Source organism: Nyctereutes procyonoides, unplaced genomic scaffold (genome assembly GCF_905146905.1).
Source record: "Nyctereutes procyonoides isolate TBG_1078 unplaced genomic scaffold, NYPRO_anot_genome, whole genome shotgun sequence".
In the NCBI taxonomy this organism is placed as follows: domain Eukaryota; kingdom Metazoa; phylum Chordata; class Mammalia; order Carnivora; family Canidae; genus Nyctereutes; species Nyctereutes procyonoides.
This window is the reverse complement of record NW_026575120.1, coordinates 23,613,826-23,637,616: the sequence shown is the minus strand read 5'-3', so window position 1 is coordinate 23,637,616 and position 23,791 is coordinate 23,613,826. Positions and strand designations below refer to the sequence as shown.

At 44.2% G+C, this 23,791-nt stretch overlaps 1 protein-coding gene across 3 annotated transcripts in view; it reads left to right on the top strand.

Moving 5' to 3' along the window:
- Positions 1–23,791, top strand: part of DPP6 (dipeptidyl peptidase like 6) — an 821,668-nt gene that overhangs the window by 483,467 nt on the left and 314,410 nt on the right. For all 3 annotated transcript variants that reach the window (XM_055334558.1, XM_055334556.1, XM_055334557.1), the window contains one exon: positions 10,420–10,518. In XM_055334558.1, the coding sequence (XP_055190533.1) occupies positions 10,420–10,518 (99 nt within the window). The remainder of the gene's footprint in view (positions 1–10,419; positions 10,519–23,791) is intronic.

The window sequence follows — 23,791 nt, the reverse complement described above, 5'->3', positions numbered from 1 at the left end:
CAATAGAATGTTTATGAGATTTATTATGGTATTTTAAGTTGTATTGATGCCCCATTTTTAGTCTACATATAATCTGTATATAGTCCCCATGATAATCGCAAAGTAGCTTAACAGTAATTTAATAATTTGTTTGTGTATTGTGACAAGTACATACACCTTACTGTTTCTTTTAGAAATAGGTAGTTTGGCCATGTTTTCCAGGTATTTTCTCTGTTCTCTTTCCTGTATTAAACTCATCCCCCAAATCTGATCTCATCAGAGCTCATCTGTATATATGACTATGGCCAAGTGTCCTATCCGAGGACACATAAGTTACTTGATAGGCTCTGGTATTGTTGCCTTGCACTTGGGCATCTGTAGTTGTGTTTCTAGATTCCTTTGTTCATACCCACCTGCCAGCTGCCGGATTGGGTGAATTGAGTCTACTCTGGTCATGAAATACATACTTGTTTTAGCTGCTCTTGCTACTGCCACCCTTGTCATCGTCGTTTCTGGCTAAAGTTAATTAGTTAATGCTAAGTGAAATTAGGTGCCATAAAGGGATTGTGAAGATAGTATTTATGATGACAGTTTGGAATATGGGTGAGATTGGGGAGGACAGGAAGCATTGGTGGAAGGTTTTATGAAAGATGAGGAATCTGAAAGTCAGATGCAGGAGAGATGAAGGAAATCCAAGAGGGAAGGTCACCACAAGGCATAATAATCCTGGAGCACTAGCTGGGCAGAAGGGCCTGCCTGAAAGCCCTGGATGGACATAATGAAAGTAAGGACTTAAGACTGAAAGGCGGCAGTGGTGACAGACTGGGGGAGCCTGGGATGCCAGGCACTGGATTTGAGATTGTCCTCTAAGGGTCCCTGTTGTCTGAAACAATTTAGAAGTTGTAACTGTTTTTAGAATCTTTTTTTTTAATATTTATTTATTTACTTATGAGAGAGAGAGAGAGAGAGAGAGAGGCAGAGACACAGGAGGAGGGAGAAGGCAGGCTCCATGCCAGGAGCCCGACATGGGACTCGATACTGGGTCTCCAGGATCACGCCCTGGGCCAAAGGCAGGCGCCAAACTGCCGAGCCACCCAGGGATCCCTGTTTTTAGAATCTGATAAAACTATAAATCATCTCATCATTGGAAAAGGGCATATATGTCCTCATAAACATTTTTCTAAACATTTTTAAAAGATTTCATTTTTTTATTTGAGATAGAGCACAAATGAGAGTTGGGGAACGCAGAGGGAGAGAGAGAAGCAGACTCCCTGTTGAGCAGGGAGCCCGATGCAGGACTCGATCCAGGACCATGACCTGAGCCCAAGGCAGACGTTTCACTGACTGAGCCGCCCAGGCCCCCATCCGCATAAACATTTGAATGCACTTCAGGAATTTCATGTGCCTGGTCAGCCTGCCCACAGGCCTGTTAGGAATCAGCTTGAGCATTTGTCCAAAGCCCAGATATTACAATATATCAGACTACCTTTGTCCCCCACAGAATGCCTCACTAAAATAACTCAAACCATAAGTGTTGCATTGTTTCATAAAAGAAGTCCAGGGGCACCTGGGTGGCTTAGTTCAAGCATCCATCTGACTCTTAACTTTGGCTTAGGTCATGATCTCAGGGTTGTGAGATCAAGCCCCGCATAGGGCTTCACACTTAGCACAGATTCTGCTCAAGATTTTCTCTCCATGTGCCCCTCCCTCCATTCACCCATCTCTCTCTCTCTCTGTCTCTCTGTCTCTCTCTCTCTCTCTCCAAGATAAATAAATTTTAATCTGCTGTTATCGTCAGCATGCTGGCAAAGTGGCTGCACTGGCTTCACACATCACATCTCCTATCCTCACTAGAAAGAAGGGAAAATCACAGGACTTGCCTGATGTAGTTCTGTCTTTGTCTGAAACCAGCTGGGAGACAGCTTACTTGCCACAACCATCTTGCATGGCCTCCTTTAGCTGGAAGAAGTTTCTAGAAAGTCAGTGTTTCTAAGGGTTAGCCTCTGCAGAGTTGAAAAGAGTACAGTGACTCAGAGAGGCAGCCTCCTGTCTGCCACAACAAGACCCCTTGATTTATGAAATACTTTATGAATGCAGTCTACATGCCTTGAACTCAGTGAATTTGCACCATTCTTTAAATTGAAACAAATCTGAGAAGAGGGAGTTCTGACAGGTTTCCATAAAAGAAAGAATTAATTTACATGGCTCTAACCTTATAGTTAGTTGCAAACTTCCAAAGTCTTGAGAAGTGAGTCCCTGGGAGGATCTTAACAGGCTCTACTTTGACTTTTCATCATTAGTTCTAGGATTGCGAGGTACATCTTGGTTATTTATTGAATCCTTACACTAAAGAGCCATTTATCTGAGGGATGGCAGTAGATTGTTATGCGTGCTTGCATTAAGAATCTAAGCTGAGGCAAATGTGCCTACGTATTTATCCATAAAGGAGCACTTTTCAAAGCATTGCTACATTTTGCATCCTGTGTTAAAGGCACAGTTGTATATAGACCATGAAAAGATAAATCCCATCCTGGCACTCTGATTTTCTTTAGTCTGTTGCCTGGTTTGGATGAAAGCCCCTTGGGAAAGTTCAAGTGAATTTAGGCAGCCTTCAGGACCATCTGTTACAAGGAGCTGGCTAGTCTAATAGTTGCTATTTTAGGAAAGACTCTGGCCAGTCAGAAAACCAAAGACAGCAATTCAGGAGTCTCAGTCGAGTTACCAGGTCTGAGTCAAGAATACAGAAATAGATGATATAATAAAATCAGAGAAGGGGAGAGAAATTGCCCACAGTGAACTAGGCAGGTCAGAGCACCAAGGAGGATTGATTTCCAGGCTGCAATGGTCCACCTTCTCTATGAGACAGAGCTTTCTCTTACCTTAAACCCTGCTGGAACAACCATTTGTCACTTCAGCAAAAACAGCATATCCTCAAATGGCTATTTTCTATTCCTCAAATTCCAGATTATCTCTAAATTAACTCTGTGCTTTTTATATGAGGTATTAAAATGAGCAGAAATTAGATTAAGAGATAATTTACAGAACCTCAGATGTATTAGTCTTTTTCTCTCTTGCTTTATCCTTATCCAGATTCTTTTTTGATTTTTTTCTTAAAAATTTAGTGAATGTGTGATTATTGTGTTTTCAGAGGATGCCTTCTAAAGTTATGGGTTAATTAGAAATGGAGAAAAGGTCTTAAGGGATCAGCTGGGTGAGAAGACCGCCCCCCCCCCAAAGGTTCCATGTCCTAATCCCTGGAACATCACCTATTTATATGGCAAAAAAGGGATTGTTGGAGGGTGATGGGTGGGGGGAGGTTTCTGCTTTATGCATGAATCCTAAATGTAGCCACACATATCTGTATGAGAAGGAGGCAGAGGGAGATCTGACACAGGGGAAAAGGCAACGTGACCAGGGAGGCAGAGATCACAGTGATGCAGCCACGAGCATCAGTGGGGATGAAGAAGGGAGGCTTCTCTAGAGCTCTGTAGGCTCGGAGTGCACCCTGCTGGCATCTTGCTCTTGGCCCAGGGAGACTGACTTTGGACTTCCGGTCTCCACAACTGTGAGAGAGCAAACGTCAGCTGTTCTGAGCCACCCCATTTGTGGTGATGGCTCACAGGAAACTAAAACAAAGGGAAATAAATGCCTTTTCCAGTCTTGCAGTGGCCGTATCTTACAGGTGTCTGAGGTAGGTGACAGAGCCTAGAAAGAGGTGTGCTGGACATGCCGGGGTCCCCCCGCTCACTGGAGAGTCCATGCCAGCCTCCACACCTCTCTGCAGGCCTCCTCTCAGCTTTAAAATTTGGTTCTTTTTCATCTCTGCCCACCAGGGAAGGATCTGAAATGTATTCGTATAAATGTATATATTGGTGTTCTTAAAATGTTGAATGGAAAGGACAGTACCCACTCCCTGCCTTGACCTAATTTATTTTTATGATTTTATTTTATATGCATGAAATAGATATAATCTCCACTTACAATTCATATAATTCTTGAGTCTTTAAGCCCAAGATCAAATGCCAGCAGGGTTGTTTTCTGATGAGACCTCTCTTTCTAGCTTGCAGGTGGCCTCTTCTTGCTGTGTCTCATGTTGCTTTTTGTCTTCGTGCATGGAGAGAGAGAGAGAGAGTGCGTCTCTTCTTCTTTCCTTATGAGGACACCATGTCTGTTGGAGTAGAGCTCCACCTTTATGATCTCATCTAACTTTAATTATCTCCTTTAGGGCTCTGTCTCCAAATATCATCACATTGGGGGTTAAGGCTTCAGCATATGAATGGCAGGGGGTGCAATTCAGTGCATAGCACCCATACTCATGGACATCTTTGGGGGGCATTATTTTACCTACATAACCTGACCTCCAGCCCCTAAAGATTCACATCTCTCCCACATACAAAGTACATTCTCTCCATCCTAAGGTCTCCAGAGGCCCTGGGCTATTACAGGATTAACTCAAGGTCCAAAATCTCATCAGCACAAAAGCCCCATAGCTCATCATCTAAGTCACCTGAACGAGTTATGGTAAGACTCTGGGTGTGCTCCATTTTGCGACCTGTAGACCCAGTTTAAATTTCATTGTTCCTACTTTGTTGATAGCGAAGCATGACTAGATTTCTTCCTTCATTATGAGAAGAATCTACCAAGGAAATATGAGTATCATCTATAGTAGATAGCATTGATTGTACTTCTAAAAAAAAAAAAAAGCCTACCTGGAAGTATTGATTCCAAAATCTACCAGCACCTGACACAGAGCGCTTACTCAGTTAATTTGCTGGCAGAGGAAGGGAAATGCTTCCTGTGTTTTCATAGCTTTTTCCTTAGACTAAGCCGCTGTCCACGGTTTGTCAGTAATGGTACAAACTTAGCAGTGATTTGATGTTAAGCAAAAGCTGTATCATTGGAACTCATGAATTAATGGTTCAGACTTTGAATATCAGAGTTTCCATGCACCTGGATGGTGCAGTCGGTTGAGCATCCAACTCTTGATTTCAGCTCAGGTCATGATCTCAGGGTCATGAGATTGAGCCCCGCATCAAGCTCCATGCTCAGTGTGGAATCTGCTTGGGATTCTCTCTCCCTCTCTCTGCCTCTCCTGATCATGCTCTCTCCCTCTTGAATAAATAAATGAATCTTTTAACAAACCAGTTTCTTCGATTTCCATATGTTCCTCTGAGTGTTTGTATGAAGGCAAGCAAAAATACCAGCTTCTATCAAAACAACATACAGATGTTCCCTGTGACTTATTCTAAATACCAAAGTACTTTTACTCTGAGCCCGGGCTTGGGATCTGCCTCCTCTGGGAGGCTGTATCTGCCCTGCCCACCACAGTCTTTGTCTCCTAGAGATTGAAAACCGTTGTACTTGACACCTGCCACAGCACACATCGCAGGGTGAACACCTCCTGTGTGCCACTGGTGTGTGTGTTCCTTGTTGATCTGTTTCAGAGGCTTAATTTTTCTCATTAAGGAAATGTGTCTGTAAAAAAATGGTTTTTAAACCGTTTTCTTTATTTACATAATTTCTTCAACCTGGAGAACATAGTGTTTTATCAGGATCCTCATTAGCATTAGCTGCTTGATATTTTCTGTATTCTGTGATTTAATTAGCATCCCACTTGTGGATGGAATAGGTTGCACACATCCAGCTTCTGTGAACAATGTCAACATTCAGATTTCCCTGAGAATGTGGCTAATGCTAGCTTGACTAGCTTTCCACGCCTCTTTGGAGAAGCCTTTATAACCTCTCAGTAGTTTAGGTTTGCCTTCCATAAAATGGCTTTCCTCCCTCCTCTTTCGCAGAGGATCAAGAGTTAAACCTGTCAGTGTCCTCTGAAGACTGCAGAGCATTTTTAGAGTTGTCAGTTATTCCAATTTCTAACACGAGCAGAACTAACAAGAGACTTCTCACTAATCTGGATAGATTTTCTTTATTACTAAATTGGGTTTGTCAGTAGCTAACCTCCACTTGCAGTGATTGAAAACCTCAAGAGGTTATGCTTCACATTAATCCATTTTAGGGTGGTGGAATTTATTTCTAATTTTAAAAATCTCTAGAGAACATTCCAAAATGTTCTCCAGTAATTGTGCTACTTAACAACATAACGGTTTAACAAGCATCCGGCAAGGAGCGTGAGCAATGCGCGTTGTATTCTGACCTACATAGAGATAGCCGCCTCGCTGGGGATTAGGGCATGCCTTTGCCTGCCCGTGAGCTGACCAGGAGGCCATGATAACTACAAGTGCTGTTCAGTTATCCAGGTTTCGGGCTGAAGGAAACTTTACTTTTCGGTCATCCCCAGATTACCTTCAGGGTGAAATCCAAGTATAAAAGCCACTGGCCACTAATATCTCCAACTATACATTGACTTCTGGCTTAAGATGGCAGATTGAGCACAGAGATCTTTCCCTTCTGATTTCAAGCAGGTAGAAATGAGAGAAAATAAAACATAGCACCTACTGCTTCTCCTTCATTTTATTCCTCGTTCCAGGGAGCCCCCTGCCTCAAAAGTGGGTTCATATTCAGAGGGTCACCTGTGTTGGGCAAAGGGCTCCAGCCCAAATGGCCACAGGAGACCCAGACAGAGCCTCCAAGTACCCAGGACATTGCTCGCAACCACATCACCAGGAGTCTCTCATGAACCAGAACACTTTCAGGGAAGAAGCTGAGAGTCCCAGGGACCTGCAGGAACTATCCTATCCCCTAGAAAGCAGAACACCAGCTTAAGACACGTGAGCACTTAATACACAGGAGCTCTTTCAAGCACTTAAATATAAATTAATAGGGAAAGCAGAAAATGACATTTTGGGTTTTAAAAAAATTATCCATATGATAAAGGAGCCTACAACTATAAGAGGAGATTATCTTGAAAAAGAGCTAATTAGGGGTATTAGAAATTAAAATATAATTATTTGAAATTTTAAAATTTAGTAGTGAGATGAAAAACATCTAGATAATGCTAAAAAATTGATAAAGTGGAAAATCAAACTGAATAAATCACGCAGACGGCCCCAAAGACATAAAAAACATGGAAAACATGAGAGGAAAAAGCCAGCAATGTGGAGATTGGATCCAGTGGGTCCGCTTGTACCCTGGAAGGAGGAACAGAATGAAGGACAAGCAGTGTCAATGACATCATTGCTGGCAATGTTTCTGATATGGGACTGACAATAGTACTGGCTGCAAAGCATGGTTTTTAAAGAAAATCCGCAAGTGGACATTTTGTTTTTCAAGTAGGCTCCATCCCAAGCATGGAGCCCAACTCAGAGCTTGAACTCACAACCCTGAGAGCAAGACCTGAGCTGAGAGCAAATGTCGAGTGCTTAACCGACTGAGCCAGCCAGGCACATCACGAGTGGATGTTTTCTAATGAAATTCCAGAATATCAAATGTAAGGAGAGGATCTGCCTTCACCTGTGGACGTTTCCCACTCACACTTCCTCCCACCCTAACACCAACACAATTTCCTGAGAATGTTACATTCACTGATATCTTCATGCTCTTGCATTCCTTCTAGCTTGGAGGTTCTTCTTATACCTCTTTTATCTTGGCTAGCAAGACCTTTCCCCAGGGAATTCTTTCCAGAATTCCCCCTACTTCTTTCTTCCTGGTCATGGCCCACCCTGCTGCTCCTGCACTGACACTGTTGCAATACAGTTATGCTTTCCATTTGGCTCCCCTCCTGCTCCCCGAGCTTCTTAGAGTCTTCAGCTGTGATTCTTCAGGTCCCAGCAAGGTTCCTGGAGCATGATGGTCACACATGCTTGTCACCACCTCAAAAGATTTTGGAAGTGCATCAAAACACAAATCAGTGATTTAGCCAGATAGCAGTTGAATATGTGAACAAGTCACCAAGGTCCAGGGAGGCCAGGGTGAGAATCTTGGGACCGAGCTGATTATTGACAGAGTCAAGTGTCCTGGCTTGAAGACAGCACTTTATAGTATCTATCACAATGCTTTCACCACAGACTGTCCCTATTTAAAAGTCATGTGTTTAAAATACCTTTTAAAAACAAAGTAATAGTTTTTTTAAAAAAAGACATTTTTACATTAAATGTCTTGCAAAAAGAGATTTTCAGAAAGTGAACAAATTACCTTTTTCATCTTTAACCCAAAGTTTGTTTAAATGGAAGCCATGCCTTCTTTCCTCATTACATGCATGGATACCTCAAGAAGTGAGCTAGAATCTTCCTTAAATAGTGAAGTTACTTAGATTAAACTTATGTTTTAATAGGACTATTTATTTTCTGGCCATATGCTTAAGAGGGGCACCTGGGTGGCTCAGTCAGTGACATGTCTGCCTTCAGCTCAGGTCATGATCTCAGGGTCCTGGGATCGAACCCCGAGTTGGGTTCCCTGCTCAGTGGAGAGCCTGCTTCTCCCTCTCCCTCTGCCTTGCCCTCTATTCATGCTATCTCTCTAGCTCACTCTATCTCAAATAAATAAATAAAATCTTTTTAAGAAGAAATGTCTCAGAAATTTTTATACTTAGTTTTTGTTTTACTTATTTTTTATTGAAATATATTTAACATACGTATGTTTAAAGTATGCAACATGCTGATTTGATACATTTATATTTTGCGATATAATTGCCTTTGAGGAGTGAGCAAATACCTTTATCAGGTCACGTAATTATCATTTCTTTTTTTTAGTGGGAATAATTAAGATCTAATCTCTTCATAATTTTGATATTTATAATACAGATTGTTGTCTGTAATCACTATATTGTGCATTAGATCTCCAGGACTTACTTTTCAATTAGTTGCAAATATATTTCTCAATTACTAGATCACAGTGTAAGTTCACCGAATTGACGTCTAGTCATCTTTAAAATGTTCACTTACTGTTTGTTTTCCAAACGGAAATGCATTGCATCTGAAGCTGTGTGTGCCTTTTCCTGGGGCTGCTTCAGTTGCAGGTGAAAAGGTCCTACAGGGAAGAATTAGGTTTGCTTTAACATGTTTTATTTAGCACCTGGGAGAGCTCCACATATAATCAGGCCTAATGAGAAGGTCACTTTGAAAGGTATCATTCTGTAATTTTCAAAAGACTTTTGCACACATTAATCCTTTTTGATATTCAAAAAATCAGTCAATACACAAAGTAACACGTGACTCTTCTGACAACTTCAGTAATCGATAACATCTGGAGGGGCCAAAAGAAAGATATAGGAGATGTAATAAAATCCATGCACTCGAATCCTACAAGAAACTTTAGGGGATTTCATTCAGAGAGTACTTATTTATCATGCCATCAAGCAAACGTTCCTGTTTTTCCCACCTGCCACAGCTCATGAAACAGAAAATTAATAGAGGTAAAGGGTACTGTTGAAGGCAAGCTCTATGACAGTCCAAGATGGGGAAGCTGGCTCCACAGGTAGAAACCAAAAAGAGAAACAAGCATAACAACCAAACATCAAAATGTAGAAGCAACACAGATCTGAAACCCCCTCACCTGGGATGCACACAGACCTGCACACCTTGATTAGCACTGAGGAGAGCCCCACACAGCAGCACAGCACAGAGCTGATGAAATGAGGACCCCGAGTCTTCAAGAGAAGTGCCCTGACAGCTGGCATCTTCTGTTCAAGAAGGCAGGAACAGAAATAAATCTAGATGGACGATGTCCATCGGAAATGGTTAATAATGTGATTGGCGTAGCAGAAGTGAGAGTGGTGTCAGGTATTACCCTTGTGTGTTTACTCTGTTAGCTAAAACCCCAGAAGCTTCAACCTCAAGAAATAGGATAAACATTGCCAGGTTTCTAGTCTCACCATGGTGCCATTAACTAAACACCTCCTCTTGGGGTGGATATTAGATTGGTACCTTCAAGGCTTACCCCAGGTGTTTCCTCCTGAGTGGAGTGATGGAGATGAAACAAGGTAGAATCTTGATTGTTTGCAGACAGACGTCTGAGGTGTGATTCTATCTGAACAAGAACTGACTCCCAACCCAGACACAGCCAGGGACAAGAGAAGCATATGGACCTACGGGATGTGTTTCTCACCTTTTCATTCCCAGCACCCAACATGCTGCCAATAGTTGGCACTTAATAAATGCATAATGAATGACTGGTTACATCACACAACTGAGATCCTTTCTGGACATTTGTTGCTTCCTCTCTTCACCCCTCTCACCTTATTGTTCATAAATCAGTCTTGAAACATTTACCTCTGTTCCTAAGAAATACAATGGTTTATGTGTTCAAGTGGAGGGGGAGAAATGATGCCATGCTACTGTACCATGATCCCCTTACTGTAGTTTTTGATATTTTAATTAAAAACAAAAAGCATGAATGGCTTTTAGTCAGCCCTTATGTATAGAAAGTATATGTTTTATCATATGTACTATTTCTGAATGGCAACAACAATATGTTATGGTCCTCTCTGGATTTTTTTCTTAATCCAAAAATAAAAGATTTAACCATTTGCCATGTTCTTTCTAGCGGAAGATAATAGTCTGTCTCAAAAGAAGAAGGTCACAGTGGAAGATCTCTTCAGTGATGATTTCAAAATTCACGACCCTGAGGCTAAGTGGATAAGTGGTAAGTCCTGAGTCCTGCATGTGCATGGGAAGCCACTTTTCCACAGTTTGTGGGTTTGGTTGTTCTCATGTTCTCTCTTTGGCTGTGGAAGTGGATACATAAAGCCCGTGCTGTGATAATCATCTTATTATCATTCTAAGAAAATGTGGATCTGGTAAAATGGGGCTGTTCCTTCATGAGAAATGGGTCCTCTGTGTCACCTCCCTGAATCATTTTTTCTCAGACGGAGATGGGAGATGTTGCTAAGCAACAGGACCAGGCAGAGACACAGCCAAGCTTCCCTCCCTCACCCTCTTCTTTCTTCTCTTTTGTACAGCCCAGGCTTTCACTCCCCACTAGATAGAGAGGCCAAAAGAAATGTAAAGGCTTCTTGTCTAATATCAGCAAATGAAGAAACTATGGAGCCTGGTCCACATTTGAGGATAAATTTATTTTCCTCCCGAACTTTAGTCTGGATGTAATCTACTTTTCTTTTTGGGGGCAGTTTTTAAAACAACAAAACAGAATTGGAGGCAAAAGGCAGTGTGTTCATTTTGTGGTCCAGGACATAATCCATTTCATCCAATTGTGGCTGAACTAATTTTCAAGTGTAGTCATGGGAGAAAAGGTGTGAATGACCATGCACCCTCCTCTGCAGGCTGTGGTTCCTCCCCTTTAAGTAGTCCAGCCAGCAATACCTCTCCTGTTATCTCTACAATGTGGATTTCATTGAGGGAGCTTCAGTGGGATGCGCTTGAAAATTAATCCTCAGGTCGAAGAATGTTTATAGTGGAATGCTGGAGGTCTAGTTCAAATCCTGGTTTTTGTAATAAATGAGGTCCAGAGAGGTTAAGTGATTTTTTTTAGGTCACACTGCTTGCTAGTGGCACAGATGTAGTTGGAAGCCTGTCTCCTGACTTCCCATGTAGTGCTCTTCCCCCACTGTCTTGTTGAGTGACACAGTGTTACTGTGTTTTCTTTCTGTCAGGCTGCTTCTGAAATGCTTCTCATGCTTCACAAAGTCTCAAAAATCAACTAGCAATGACTCTTTGCCATTAGCCTCCTACTAAGGCAATAGCTTCTCTTTTGTCCTCAACCATGGCCTCAGTATTAGTTTCTGATCCTTAGATTAGCTTATTTAAAGATGAGAGGGATTCCTGGGTGGCTCAGCGGATTAGCGCTGCCTTCAGCCCAGGGTGTGATCCTGGAGACCCGGGATCAAGTCCCACATCAGGCTCCCTGCATGGAGCCTGCTTCTTCCTCTGCATATGTCTCTGACTCTCTCTGTCTCTCTCTGTGTCTCATGAATAAATGAATAAAAGATCTTTTAAAAAAAGATAAAAAAATAAAGATGAGAGAAGTAGATGGATCTCAGAGAGCATGTATTGTATTCAAAGAAATCAGGGAGAAATAGGAGCAGTGTGCAGGGAATAGCGGTTGGTGGTGCCCACAGAAACCCAAAACACGGATAGAGCCAAGGTCTTTTTGTTTGATGGAGGAAGTAGTTTTACCTTTTGTAAAAAGGGAGACTTTGCACCTGCTCTTGATTTGTGGTTATCCATTGCATAGGCAGGAGGAAAGTTCCAGCAGCACACTCCAGGCCCAGTCTTGAGAATGAAAGGAGATTATTCTCTTCTGAAATATTGCAAAGTCATATTCCAGAGACAGAGCAAACAATGGGTGACCAGTGGTAATCCTGACACAAAATGCATAGAGAAGGCATTTCACGGATGTTGTATAAACTCCAGTCTTAAAGAATGTCTAAGAGCTCAGTAAGAGAGAAAGCAGAGAATACGGGGATGTAAGGCTAGAATGTTAGTTTGTGCTAAATCTTAGTGAAAAAAAGAAAGTAGAGAGGAAAGAAGAGAAGGGGGAAGGGAGGAAACTTGGTAAAGGGGCAGAATCTAGAGATAAAACCAGTTGGAGACAAAAACTGAGTCATAGCTAAGAGGTTCAGAGCAGGTCAGAGGAAGCCCTGCGAAGATTCCATGTGGTGCTAAAATAACATACTTACGTCTGTTTATTAGGATGCCCATAGCTGCAAACTTGGCCTAAACTAGCATTCTATAAGCAAAAAATATTTTTTTTTTAAAAAGCAGAGATCTGGAGTCCTAAGAGCAGGTAAGTTTCTGCTGGAACCATGTTGGTTGTGAGGAGTTTGTATTTCTTGAGCTGATTCACACTGCAGATGAGTGGAGCTGGTCCAGAGTGTGCCGGCTGTCTGGCCAGAGGAAACAAGCTAACATTTCTTTATCCACAAAGTTGGGAGTTAGTACAAGCAATTGAGAAATGTCATCATGCCCAGCAGAAAATGCCCAGCCTGCCTGTTTGGCAGGTAAATTCTATTCATGAAGACCACCTACTATTCTAAATGAAGTGCCTTTGGCGTCCAGGAGCTTCCTTAGGAGTACTCTCCCTTTGTAAATGTCCACATTGAGGGTGACGTTTTGCTATGTAGCCAGATGGTCATGTCTCTCCAAAGACCAGGCACCATCCAGAGGGTAAGGGGACATGATTCTTTTTCTCCCCATCCTCCTTTTAGCTGTCCTCTTGCTGTTCTTTCCTGCATTCCTCTTCCTGGTCATTCCCTTTCTCCCTGCTCCTAAATTGGATGGATGAAGTAATGTTGCAGTGGTCGACTGAACCTTTATAATTGATGTTTCACAAATACCATAAATAATTTATTCATTTCTTTAACATCACAAATCTAAATGTGAAGATCCAAGGAAAGATTGCCACAGTCATAGGATTAGCGAATGGTGTGAAGCTGAGTGCACTTTAGAGATTATCATACCATTGTTTCATTCACTTAGTGTTTACTGAGTGCCCACCATGCAGCAGGCAGAGAGCAGGGCACAGGGAGCTGTTTTTTACTGGTAGCCTTGGAAGTCCCCTCTGTCAGGACCATCTACTACCACCATCACTACAACCCCTGAGTGAGTCTCCTTTCTCTCCTCTTCTTCCTTTCCCTTCTATCTGCCTCTCCTTTCTTCATCATCATCATCATCACCATCATCATCACCACCATCATCATCACAATCATCATCACTATCATCATCACTGTCATCATCACCATCATCACTATTGTCATGATCATCATCACTGTCGTCATCACCATTGTCATCATCACTATCATCATCACCATAATCACTATGATCATCACCATCACCACTATCATCACCATCATCACCACCACCATCACTGTCATCATCACTATCATCATCACCATCATTACCATCACCATCATCACCATCATCACTGTCATCATCACTATCATCATCACCATTATCATCAGTATCATCATCACCATCATCATCACCACTGTCAACATCATCACCATCATCATCAGATCACATCATATCACATCATCATCATTATTACATCATCACCATCATCATAGTTCTTATCACCACATCAGCATAACCTACTGGGGGGTTCCATATCTTATGCTCTAGGCTAAGTGCTTTGCATGTATTAAGTCATTTAATTCTCACAACCATCTTTATTCCCATTTTACAGATGAGGTAACTGAGGCTTAGGGTTTAAATGATTTGGTCAGTATTACAGTTGGTAAGTAGCAAAATTTAGACTTGAACCTACATCTCTCTGGTTTTAATAAACTGTGCTACATTAGATAAAACCCAGGTTTCTGGTGGATATCTGGTTTCTTTCACAACCTCACTAGCTACATGGTGTGTTTTATCCAAGACTATAGGTTGTAAATATTCTAGAATTATTGCCATCCCTTAAATTCTTTATTCTAGCATCCCTTATTCCCATGTTGTGAAACTAACAGAATACCTAAGCGATAAAGAAAGTGGTATAAATCCCCATGGAGAATGACTTGATTTTTAAATTTTTATTATTTTTTAGTGCACATTAATCACAAAAGTTAACAAGTGTATCTTGGGTTTAATATTGGAGTTAATAGTCTAGAACCTAATACACTTTATTTATTAGGATGAAATTTATTGGGTTACAGGTAAATTTCTCCTCACTACTTTTTTATACAAGAGACTTGTTTTAATCTACCTTTTCTGAAAATGATTGGTATAACAGCCATCATATTCTCTGCTCTCAAATATTGGTTGCAACCAGTTGAGGTCTGTAGATCAGTAGGATGGACAGCATCCAGCACACACACTGAGAACCCCCTACAAGGAAGGAGGCCCACACTTCCCCAGACTGGCCACAATGCATTTGCTCCATATACTCGCTTAGTGGAGGGAATCCTTCCAATTTTTCCAGAAACACATTGCACTTCTCAGCCTTGTGGGTCCCTTGATGCACTGTACTGAGATTCTGTGATGTGAGGGGGTCGGGCTTTCGCCCCAGCACCCACTGAAACTCCCCTGTATAGCCACCACTGACCTCCAAGTAGTTGCTCCCATGGTCACTTCTCAGACCTCATCTTACTTTACCTGTCAGCTGATTACTCCCTCCACCTGGGTAGACTTTTTCCCTTGACCTGTAGGTCATCCTATTCTCTTGGCTTTCTTTCAGTATCATGGGTGGCTCCTTCTCAGGCTCTTGTGCTGCTTCTTGCTCTTCTCCCTGACCTTTCATGGTGGTGGGGCCCAGGGGCTCAACCTCTGCTCTTCCCCTTTGAATATTTGCACTTCCTCCCTCAGTGTTTTCATTGAGTTTCATGACTTTAAGTATCCTCCATCTACTGATGCCTCCTAAATGTACATCTCCACACCACACCCCCCGTGAAGTTCTCACTGTCTCACAGACATCACAGCCTTCAGCTTAAAAGCCCCAAATCTGAGTTCTTGATCAATTCCCCCAACTCACCAAAAAACAAAAACCAGAAAATAACCCCTGTCCTATCTACAGCTGCTTTCAGTTCAGTTCACGGGAAGTCCGTTCTTCTGACAGAACAGGCTAAGAAGCTTGGAGTCATCCTTTGCTCTGTCTCTTGTACCTCACATCTGATGCATCTGGAACTCTTCTGCCAGCCCGCCTAACATACTCAGCACCCATCTAGACCCAGTCAGACATTGAGGCTCGTGGCTGCCATGCCACAGGCACATTCTACATCAGTCCACTTGGAAGGATCAGGACCAGAGACAGGTACGGGGCAGGCAGGACTGGGAGCAGGGCTCTCCAGAGGCTCCTCGGATAAAGGCTCCTGGTGCCTGGAGGAGGCTCACTTACATGACTAGGCTGGCGTTTTTCTGTTTCCAACTTCTAGATGTCTGGTTTCCTCACCCCTCTCATTTCCTCTCACTGTGTGCACCCCTAGAGGAAATATTCCACGCCCAGGATTGTGGTTACTACTTGAGTCCCTTAGTGTCAATTCTGTATGCAGCCCACTCAGTCTTCTGAGCTACCAACTTGTGCAGTGCATCACAGTGTAGTGTGTGTGTGTCTCCCTGACTGATTTGCACATCCACCGGGATGTCTGAGGGACGCCTCAGCTGCAGGTGTCCGGCACTGCACCGCCCTCCCCAGGCTCCCATCACAGGTCTCAGGCTGGCTCCCCACGGCTCTGAGGGCAAGGCACACAGTCCTGGCCCCCGGGCCCTGCATTTCTCAGACTCTGTGACCGGTCTCTACTTCTTCCCACTTAGATGTTTCTGTCTTTCCTCTGCCTCTCTATCTCTCCAGGTTTCTTTTACTCTGAGCTGACGTGAGCTTCTTTGGATTGCCACAAGAGTCCATGTTCTTTCTCCCACAGGGTGGTTCATACCCAGGATGCTCCTTCTGCCCACACACCCCTCCTCTCTCTGGCCCGTCTTTCCCACTGCCACCCTGCGAATGGTCCTGCCCTCACCCTCACTCCACCAGCAGGCTTTTCCATCCTGCCTTAGCCTTCTACGTTTAGGCTCCCTTGAATCCTGAACGTAACCATTTTTACATGCATTAAGTATAATTATTTATTCAATAGAGTGTCTTTCCTTCTCTATGTAAACTGCATAAGGGTAGAATTCACATCTGTTTGTGACCTTGCCGAGTGCCTAGTATGCAGCCACCTGGTCACACGTCTTCAATACTTTATTTGATGCTTTAACAACCTAGTTTTAAGGATAAGGAGACATGGACATGCCATTTTACATAGGATGGTCTTTTCTGATGAAGCGATTTTAAACGGAGACTTGGATGTGAGAACCATGCAGAGAAGCTCTCAGAGGGGAAGCATTCCAGGCAGCACAAAACAGCAACTGCAAAGGCCGTCTGGCATTACCCATGAACGATGTCAGGCCAGAACAGAAGGGCAGGGGGTGACAGCAGGGCAGACAGTGGGGCCAGATTCTGCGGGCTTTTGGAAGGTGGGTAGGCAAATGAGAATGCGGTAGAATTTAGAAAAACGGGGGAGTCAGCTTTGACCTGTCAGGGATAACGGTCATATATATTTTTTAAGATTTTATTTATTTATTCATGAGAGAGACACACACACACACACACAGAGGCAGAGACACAGAGGGAGAAGCAGGCTGTATGCAGGGAGCCTGATGCAGAACTCGATCCCTGAACTCCAGGCTCACGCCCTGAGCCGAAGGCAGAACTTAACCACTGAGCCATCCAGGCGTCCCAGGGCTAACAATTTTAGAATACTGGGATGACATGGTGAAATTCAGCATGGACCTAAGTGTCGTATCAAATATTTTTATCATAAATGTATTATATATTTATTGTAGTAAATTAGAAAACAGAGTTGAGCACAACTTCTGAAGACGCTACAACTCACCTGTAACTCCACCGACGAGAGATACCCACTGTTAAATTTTTATTCTTCCCTTTTCAGGTAATGTCATATGTGGGATCGTACTAAGTGTGTTAAGGGGGGGGAAGTGTATAACATAGATCATGAGCTATTTCCATGTGATACATGTGTATTTCCATTATCATCTTAATGTAATGTCTGAATGGGGTCTCCTTACCTGAATGTATCTTAATTTGGTCCATCTTCAGATGCTGGATGGTTAGCGTGTGAGCAGAAGTGAAGTGACAGATATAAAAAGCCATCACAAATGAGGGATGATAGGATGTGATGTGCAGCTAAGTAGAAGTGGAGGGATGGCAGGAAGTACAGCCAGGTATGACTCGGAGGTTAAAGAGCCTGGGTAACCGGAATGGCTAAAACATTGCACTGACAGGGAATTGGTTTCTGTGGTTAGATGATGAGTTCGGGGGCAGCCCAGGTGGCTCAGCGGTTTAGCAGCGCCTTCAGCCCAGGGTGTGATCCTGGAGCCCTGGGGCCGAGTCCCAGGTCGGGCTCCCTGCATGGAGCCTGCTTCTCCCTCTGCCTGTGTCTTTGCCTCTTTCTCTCTGTGTCTCTCATGAATAAATAAATAAATCTTTTTTTTTTTTTTTTAAAGAAAGATGATGAGTTCAGAGTAGAAGTTGACATTAGATAACTAAGTGGAAGTGCTCTTTATATATTGGGGACCAGGCATGAAGCTAGGTGAAGAGATCAGAGCTGCTTGGAGAGATGTGGAAAGTATGCATCATTGAGGGGCTGCTAAAGTCTCTGGGTGGGGGGTGGGGTGGGGGAAGAAAGGGGGGACCAAAGGCCAGAGGAAGTAGGAGGAGAGCGCAGTTGTGGGACAGCAGGGAAGACACAGAGAAGGCGAGTTAGGAGGGCCAGCCTACCCGTTGTGTGACGGCAGGTGGACGAGGCATCCATGGGAGGTTGCCCACGGTGGCCACATACTTCCCGTGCCAGCAGATAGCCTGTCACTCATCCTGTTTCACACTAATGCCAGAAAGAGGATGTGGTATTTAGATATAAACAGCTTCTGCTGTCTGTACTCGTAAACAGCAGAAACTGTCTCCTCCGTGTCTGTGGAGTTGTCCCTCTGCACACGTGGTCCGAGGCTGCATATACTCTCAGTTAGCAGGTCTGCCTCTTCTGAAGGCCGTCTGGACTACCTGTTGCAGGTGACTGTGAGCAGGCCAGGGCCGCCTGCACCCCTCAGGGAGCCTGCTGTTCCCTGCCCGGATCTTCCCGGCACAGGCATGCAGGGAGCTGATGGGCAGAGGCTGCTGGCAGGGCCCGGGCCACTTGTCTGCTGGCCCCAGGCAGGTGCCTCCCAGCCTGCTCTGTTCTCCGTGTGGCCGGTCAGAGTCAGCAGGAACGTGCTGAGAGACCACAGTGACGGGCCTCAGGATCTCGGTGTTTTTTTACGCTCATTTCCACTAATCCAGCCACTTGTGAGCAGAGAGCCCTCTCTGTCTCTCGGATGCAGTACCAGAGAGACTGTAAAATTGGAGAAAATTGCTTCCTTTGAATGTAGGGAAATATCAGCTGGCTGGTTGATACCAGAAAAGTATATGTTTTAGAAGGTAAAATTGCAGATAGAGCACAGGGCACTGAGCAGCGTGATTTCCATATTTGCTTTTTCCTCTTCTCTTTTGTTATTCTGAAAACACAGATGGGTATTTTTTTTATAAAGCTCATAGGATTGGATAGAGGGGGAATTCAAGTATAAAATGGTCTGGGTATTTCTGCTGCTTTTTGAAAGCCACATTTTTTTCAATCAAAACCATTAAGTTACGGAATTGTGGAGCGTGAGGAAGGCCCTGAGAGGCCATCGGTGGAGCCCGCACCAATTGGCCGGCAGTAGCCTCAGGGAAAAGCCCAAAAAGGACAAGTTGCCAAGACTAATGGTGTTTAACATCTCGGTGAGGAGGTAAAGACAGTAATGTCACCATTTGAAGTCATTACATAAAATACATATCCGAGAACATCACCACAGCGTATTAAAAGCCCATAAGAAATAGATGAGATATAATGATAGCACATATTTGTGTAAACCATGTAAACCACCGATTTTTTCTCTCTCTTCTGTCATGATTTTCAAGAGTCCACTTTTCCTCAGGAGAAGAGAACCCCAGTTGTCTGGTATTAGGAGGCCAGTTACGTCTCAGACTGTTTTAACGCAATAAAACCCATCCTCGCCTCTGCTCCTGTCGACTCCGCCTGCGGCCGTTGGGGCAGCCGCCTGTCTGCGTCGTTCCGTCTCACTCTTAGTGCATCTTCTGCATTCCTAGCATCTGAGCTGAAACCAGGATCCACTTAAGGTCCTCTGAATGTTTGTTGGAGTTACCTGTGGAGAGGATGCAGCATGTAGTGCCAGGGGTGGTAGAAGCCAAGATTGCACCAGGCTCTTCAGGCCCCTCTGTGACCTGGGCCCCACTGCCCCCGCCACCCAGTGCGTGACCAGGAGTCACATCTCTGCAAGGCTCGGCTGGGCCACCCGCCCTCCCAGCAGAGAGAGGTGCCGTCTGGATCTTGTAACCCCCTCACCTTTAGCAAGGGCCATGCCGCCTCCCTGGGAAGTTTAAATACAGCCCCCACCTTTCTGGAACTTGGTGCCAACCCTTGTCCAGGAGCGAAATCCATCTCTACTTTGTGTGTTTGCGTTAGAAGAGGACAGGCTTTTTTTTTTTAACCTTTAGGATCTAGGAACTATATATGTAACTACATATGTACACACACACACACACACACACACACACATGTTTTGTTTTCCTGAGAAAGGGATCGCAAGTAAGATTTTTCATGTTATTTTTTTCTCTGCAGTATGGTTGACAAACGTTTTCCAGGATGTGATTTGGTTGTGGCAGGGCTCTCAGGCTTTTAAAGACTTTTCCTGAGGAAACCCACCACACTCGGCACCCCTCTTTCCCTACACGGTGGTGCAGATGAGCAAGATATGGCTAGAGGCTCATGTGACACTTGAGCAGGTGTTCTTCGAAGGCTGGATCAAGGTGCAGGGGGGCGGCAGCTGCCCCACAGCCCCTCCCCAGGCGTGGCAGCCCACAGAGCAGGACTCACAAGTCCTGTTTTCTTTTACTTTTGTTCAAATTAAGAGAGCCTGTAAAGCTCCCTAAGTCTCAATTACTGCCTCCACTGAGCCCAGGGGTGCGAGTCCTCTACAGACTCTTTCTGGAGCTTTTTATTTTATTTTTTTTCTTTAATTTTTATTTATTTATGATAGTCACAGAGAGAGAGAGAGAGAGAGAGAGAGGCAGAGACACAGGCAGAGGGAGAAGCAGGCTCCATGCACTGGGAGCCCGACGTGGGATTCGATCCCGGGTCTCCAGGATCGCGCCCTGGGCCAAAGGCAGGCGCCAAACCGCTGCACCACCCAGGGATCCCTGGAGCTGTATTTTTAAAGCAAATCAGGAAGTTCCATTAATTATAGACTCCGCATCCTTGACTGCGCTGACCCTCATGCGAGCACTGACATTATCATTTATTGTTTCAATTAAATTATCCCTTAACCAAGTCCTTAACCATGTCAGCCTACTCGAGGCTAATTAATTATCATTGACATCTTTTCAAACATTGATCACCTTCTTAATTAATAAAAAATGAATCATTTGCTCTCCTGCATGATTGAGTCGAATCCCCTATGACCCATCCATCCCACACTCGTGGCGTATCTCATTCTTCGTTCAGGTGTTTGTTTTCTTCTGTGATCTTGTCCTTGACGGAAGCTTCTCAGGGCCAGGAGAGCATAATAGTGACTGTGCCATTTCTCTCCTGGACCAGAGTGTCTGGCTTGTGATGAAGTCTCCATAAATATTAATCCAGCGAACAAATGACTGGGTGATTGAGCAAACGGAGTATTCGTGGAAAAGCTCTGAGAGTGGCTGGCTTGCTGGTTGATTGAAGGATAACCAGGTTTATTTCTCGTAAGTCTCAGCATGTTAAGGAATTACACAAACCACTATAATGATAAATACACATTTGATCCTGTTTTCCTGCTGTAATTGGGGTATCTAATAGATGCTGGCGATAGCTGGTGGTACTAGACTTGATCACCCAGCCTTAGTTTCTATACTTGCCAATTACCGACTATAGGCAAAATGTACCCAACCCAGTGCCAAGTTCTTTACAGATCCCACTTCAGTTGATCGCCCAGAGCCACCTGAGAAAGGATGTGGGTGTCATCGTGTCCATGTGGCCCACATACCTGCAAATCTTTCATCCATGTGGGGTCACCAGAAGCATAAGCACGAAGCCATGTTGGATGGACAGAGCCTTTCCATGTTTTGTGTTACACTTCCTGATCTCTTCCCGGGTTGACTAGCCCACCCTCTCGGGGTGCCCCACTGTGACCCCAGGTCACAGTTGTCTGTCATCTGCATGCTCTCTGTTCCTTGTATGGACACAACCAGTAGTCTGTTCCCCCAGATGCATGAAACCAATGCTGCTTGATGACAGGCTTTTGCAAAGGGTGAGGATGGTGAGGGAGGAGAGCCATGATGCACCCCCAGAAGGAGAAGGACTAGAAACAAGTTGCACCTCAGCCTCTTCTGAAGGTGTAAGAATGAGGCAAGAGCCTCAGAGAGGTTTCCATTGGCTTCCCTTTATTTCTTTCTGAGGAGGGCTTCCCAAACCCACGTGGCCTTGCTTTGCTGCTCTTGCTTCAGTTATAGGATCTTTGAGTTCATGCCCATGGCACCCCTGTCACCAATAAGGCAGGATTAGAAATGAATCAGCATTGCCTTCAAACTTTCTCTGCATCTCATGCTCATGTTGGAAATGTTTCAGGGCCTGGGCAGGTTGAATAGCCAGGCTCCTGTGCTCTCTTTGCAAGCTGAGTATCTTCTAGGAGGCTGTCCTGGGTATTGGGATAGATCTTTCTAATATCTGGTGGTTGACAAATGGTGGATATGGAGTTCATCCTTGTTTAAATCTCATCTCCTGTCTTATGGAGTGAAATGGAGGAAGTTTATAGGAATGGTCATTTTACCATCTGAGCTTTACCAAGTGGGTTCTGCCCTTTCAGATCCAAGTCCCTGGCATGTGAGCCAAACTCACCTCTACTGCTTCTGACCTGGAACAGGCTGTCTCTCTGCTTCAAAGCCCCTTACTCACCCCCTCTTCTCTACTGTGGGCTCTCATACAAAGAGAAGATAGGCGAGGACCCTGCATGCAGCTTCGTTCTGCAGGGTGGTCTTCTGTGCTTGGCAGTCTGCTCCCCTGCTCCTGCCTTGGGTGCTCTCTACTCTACACTTTCACAGCAAAGACCAAAAAAGCCAAGTTAAGAACAATTTCCAAAGACACATCTTTGGGACCTCTACCCTTTGCCAAGCAAGGAACCAACAAGTGAGTTAATTCTTTAACTTCTCCCAGGCCAAATGCTTAGACGGGGCTTCCATCCCCTCAAAAACAGAAACAGAGCAAACCTCAGAAATTTAAAAATTGCTGTATACTGCCTATTAATACCAGTTTTACAGCTAAGGGCAGGATCAGAGAGGTTAACTTATTTGCCCTAGGGCACACAGCTAACGAGTGGCAGATCAAGTCTCTCTGAGTTTTGTCTGAACTTCTCAAAAATTACCTTCTGGGGATTTCAAAAACTTGCCCAATATTCAGTGGGAAGTTGATATTTTATGAAATGAAGAGCCTTAGTATGTGCTCTGGGAGTCTGGAAGTGTCAGTGGAGGACAAGGCACGTCCCCTGGGTGGTTTAATCCCCTCTTTCTCCCTGTCAGGACTAGCCCAGCCCCATAGCAGGGCCCACAGCTCTGTCTGATGCACGCAGCTCAGCCCCTTGCTGCTGGTTTCCTGCAAGCCTGGCACCTTGAGCTTAGGTCATGGCAGAAAGGCCAGGGCATAAAGGATGAGTCTCAGCCCCATCGTACACACCTCTGGGCACCAAATACTTTTCTTAACACAGCTGTGAGGCACTAAAGACAAATGCCTAAGAAGTAAGCAGACAAATCTGAAAAGAATAGTGTTGCTGGATAACTTTTTAACAAGAACTTAAAGGAGTTCTGGGTTTTGTGTCCTAACACTTTGCTGGTAGATTCACACTAAACCCACGCTAGCTGCTTGGGGGTAAGTTTTAAGTCTGAAGTTCTCATGGACAGATGCTTCCCATTATCCGGTTCTCAGGCCTGGCAACAAGGTGTATTGGGGTAGCCAGAGTTCAGGAATGCTTCTAAGGAGTCATTTTATTTATCTGCTCCCATTAAGTTGCCTCAGAAGTGAAACCCACCTCTGTCCACAAACCCCTGTGACCTGCATGTGAATATTCACATGGGGTGCAGGGGACTGAGACGAGGTCTGTGGTCAAGGCTGAGAAAACGCCTTTCCGGCTGAGGAGGCCAAGGAGTACGTGCACCACACATCATCAGTCTTTCCTGGTGTGTTTTCTTTGCCAGCTCCCTTCTCAGTGACTCCTCACATTTCAAATAGGTTTAAAATGCCTCAGTCAATTGTTCATCCTTAAGCCAAATTGTTGGGTTTTTAAAACTTAATTTTGGGTTACCATCTCCAAACAAGTAAACGGATTGCAAATAAAATTAGTGTGCTCATTTGCCAGCT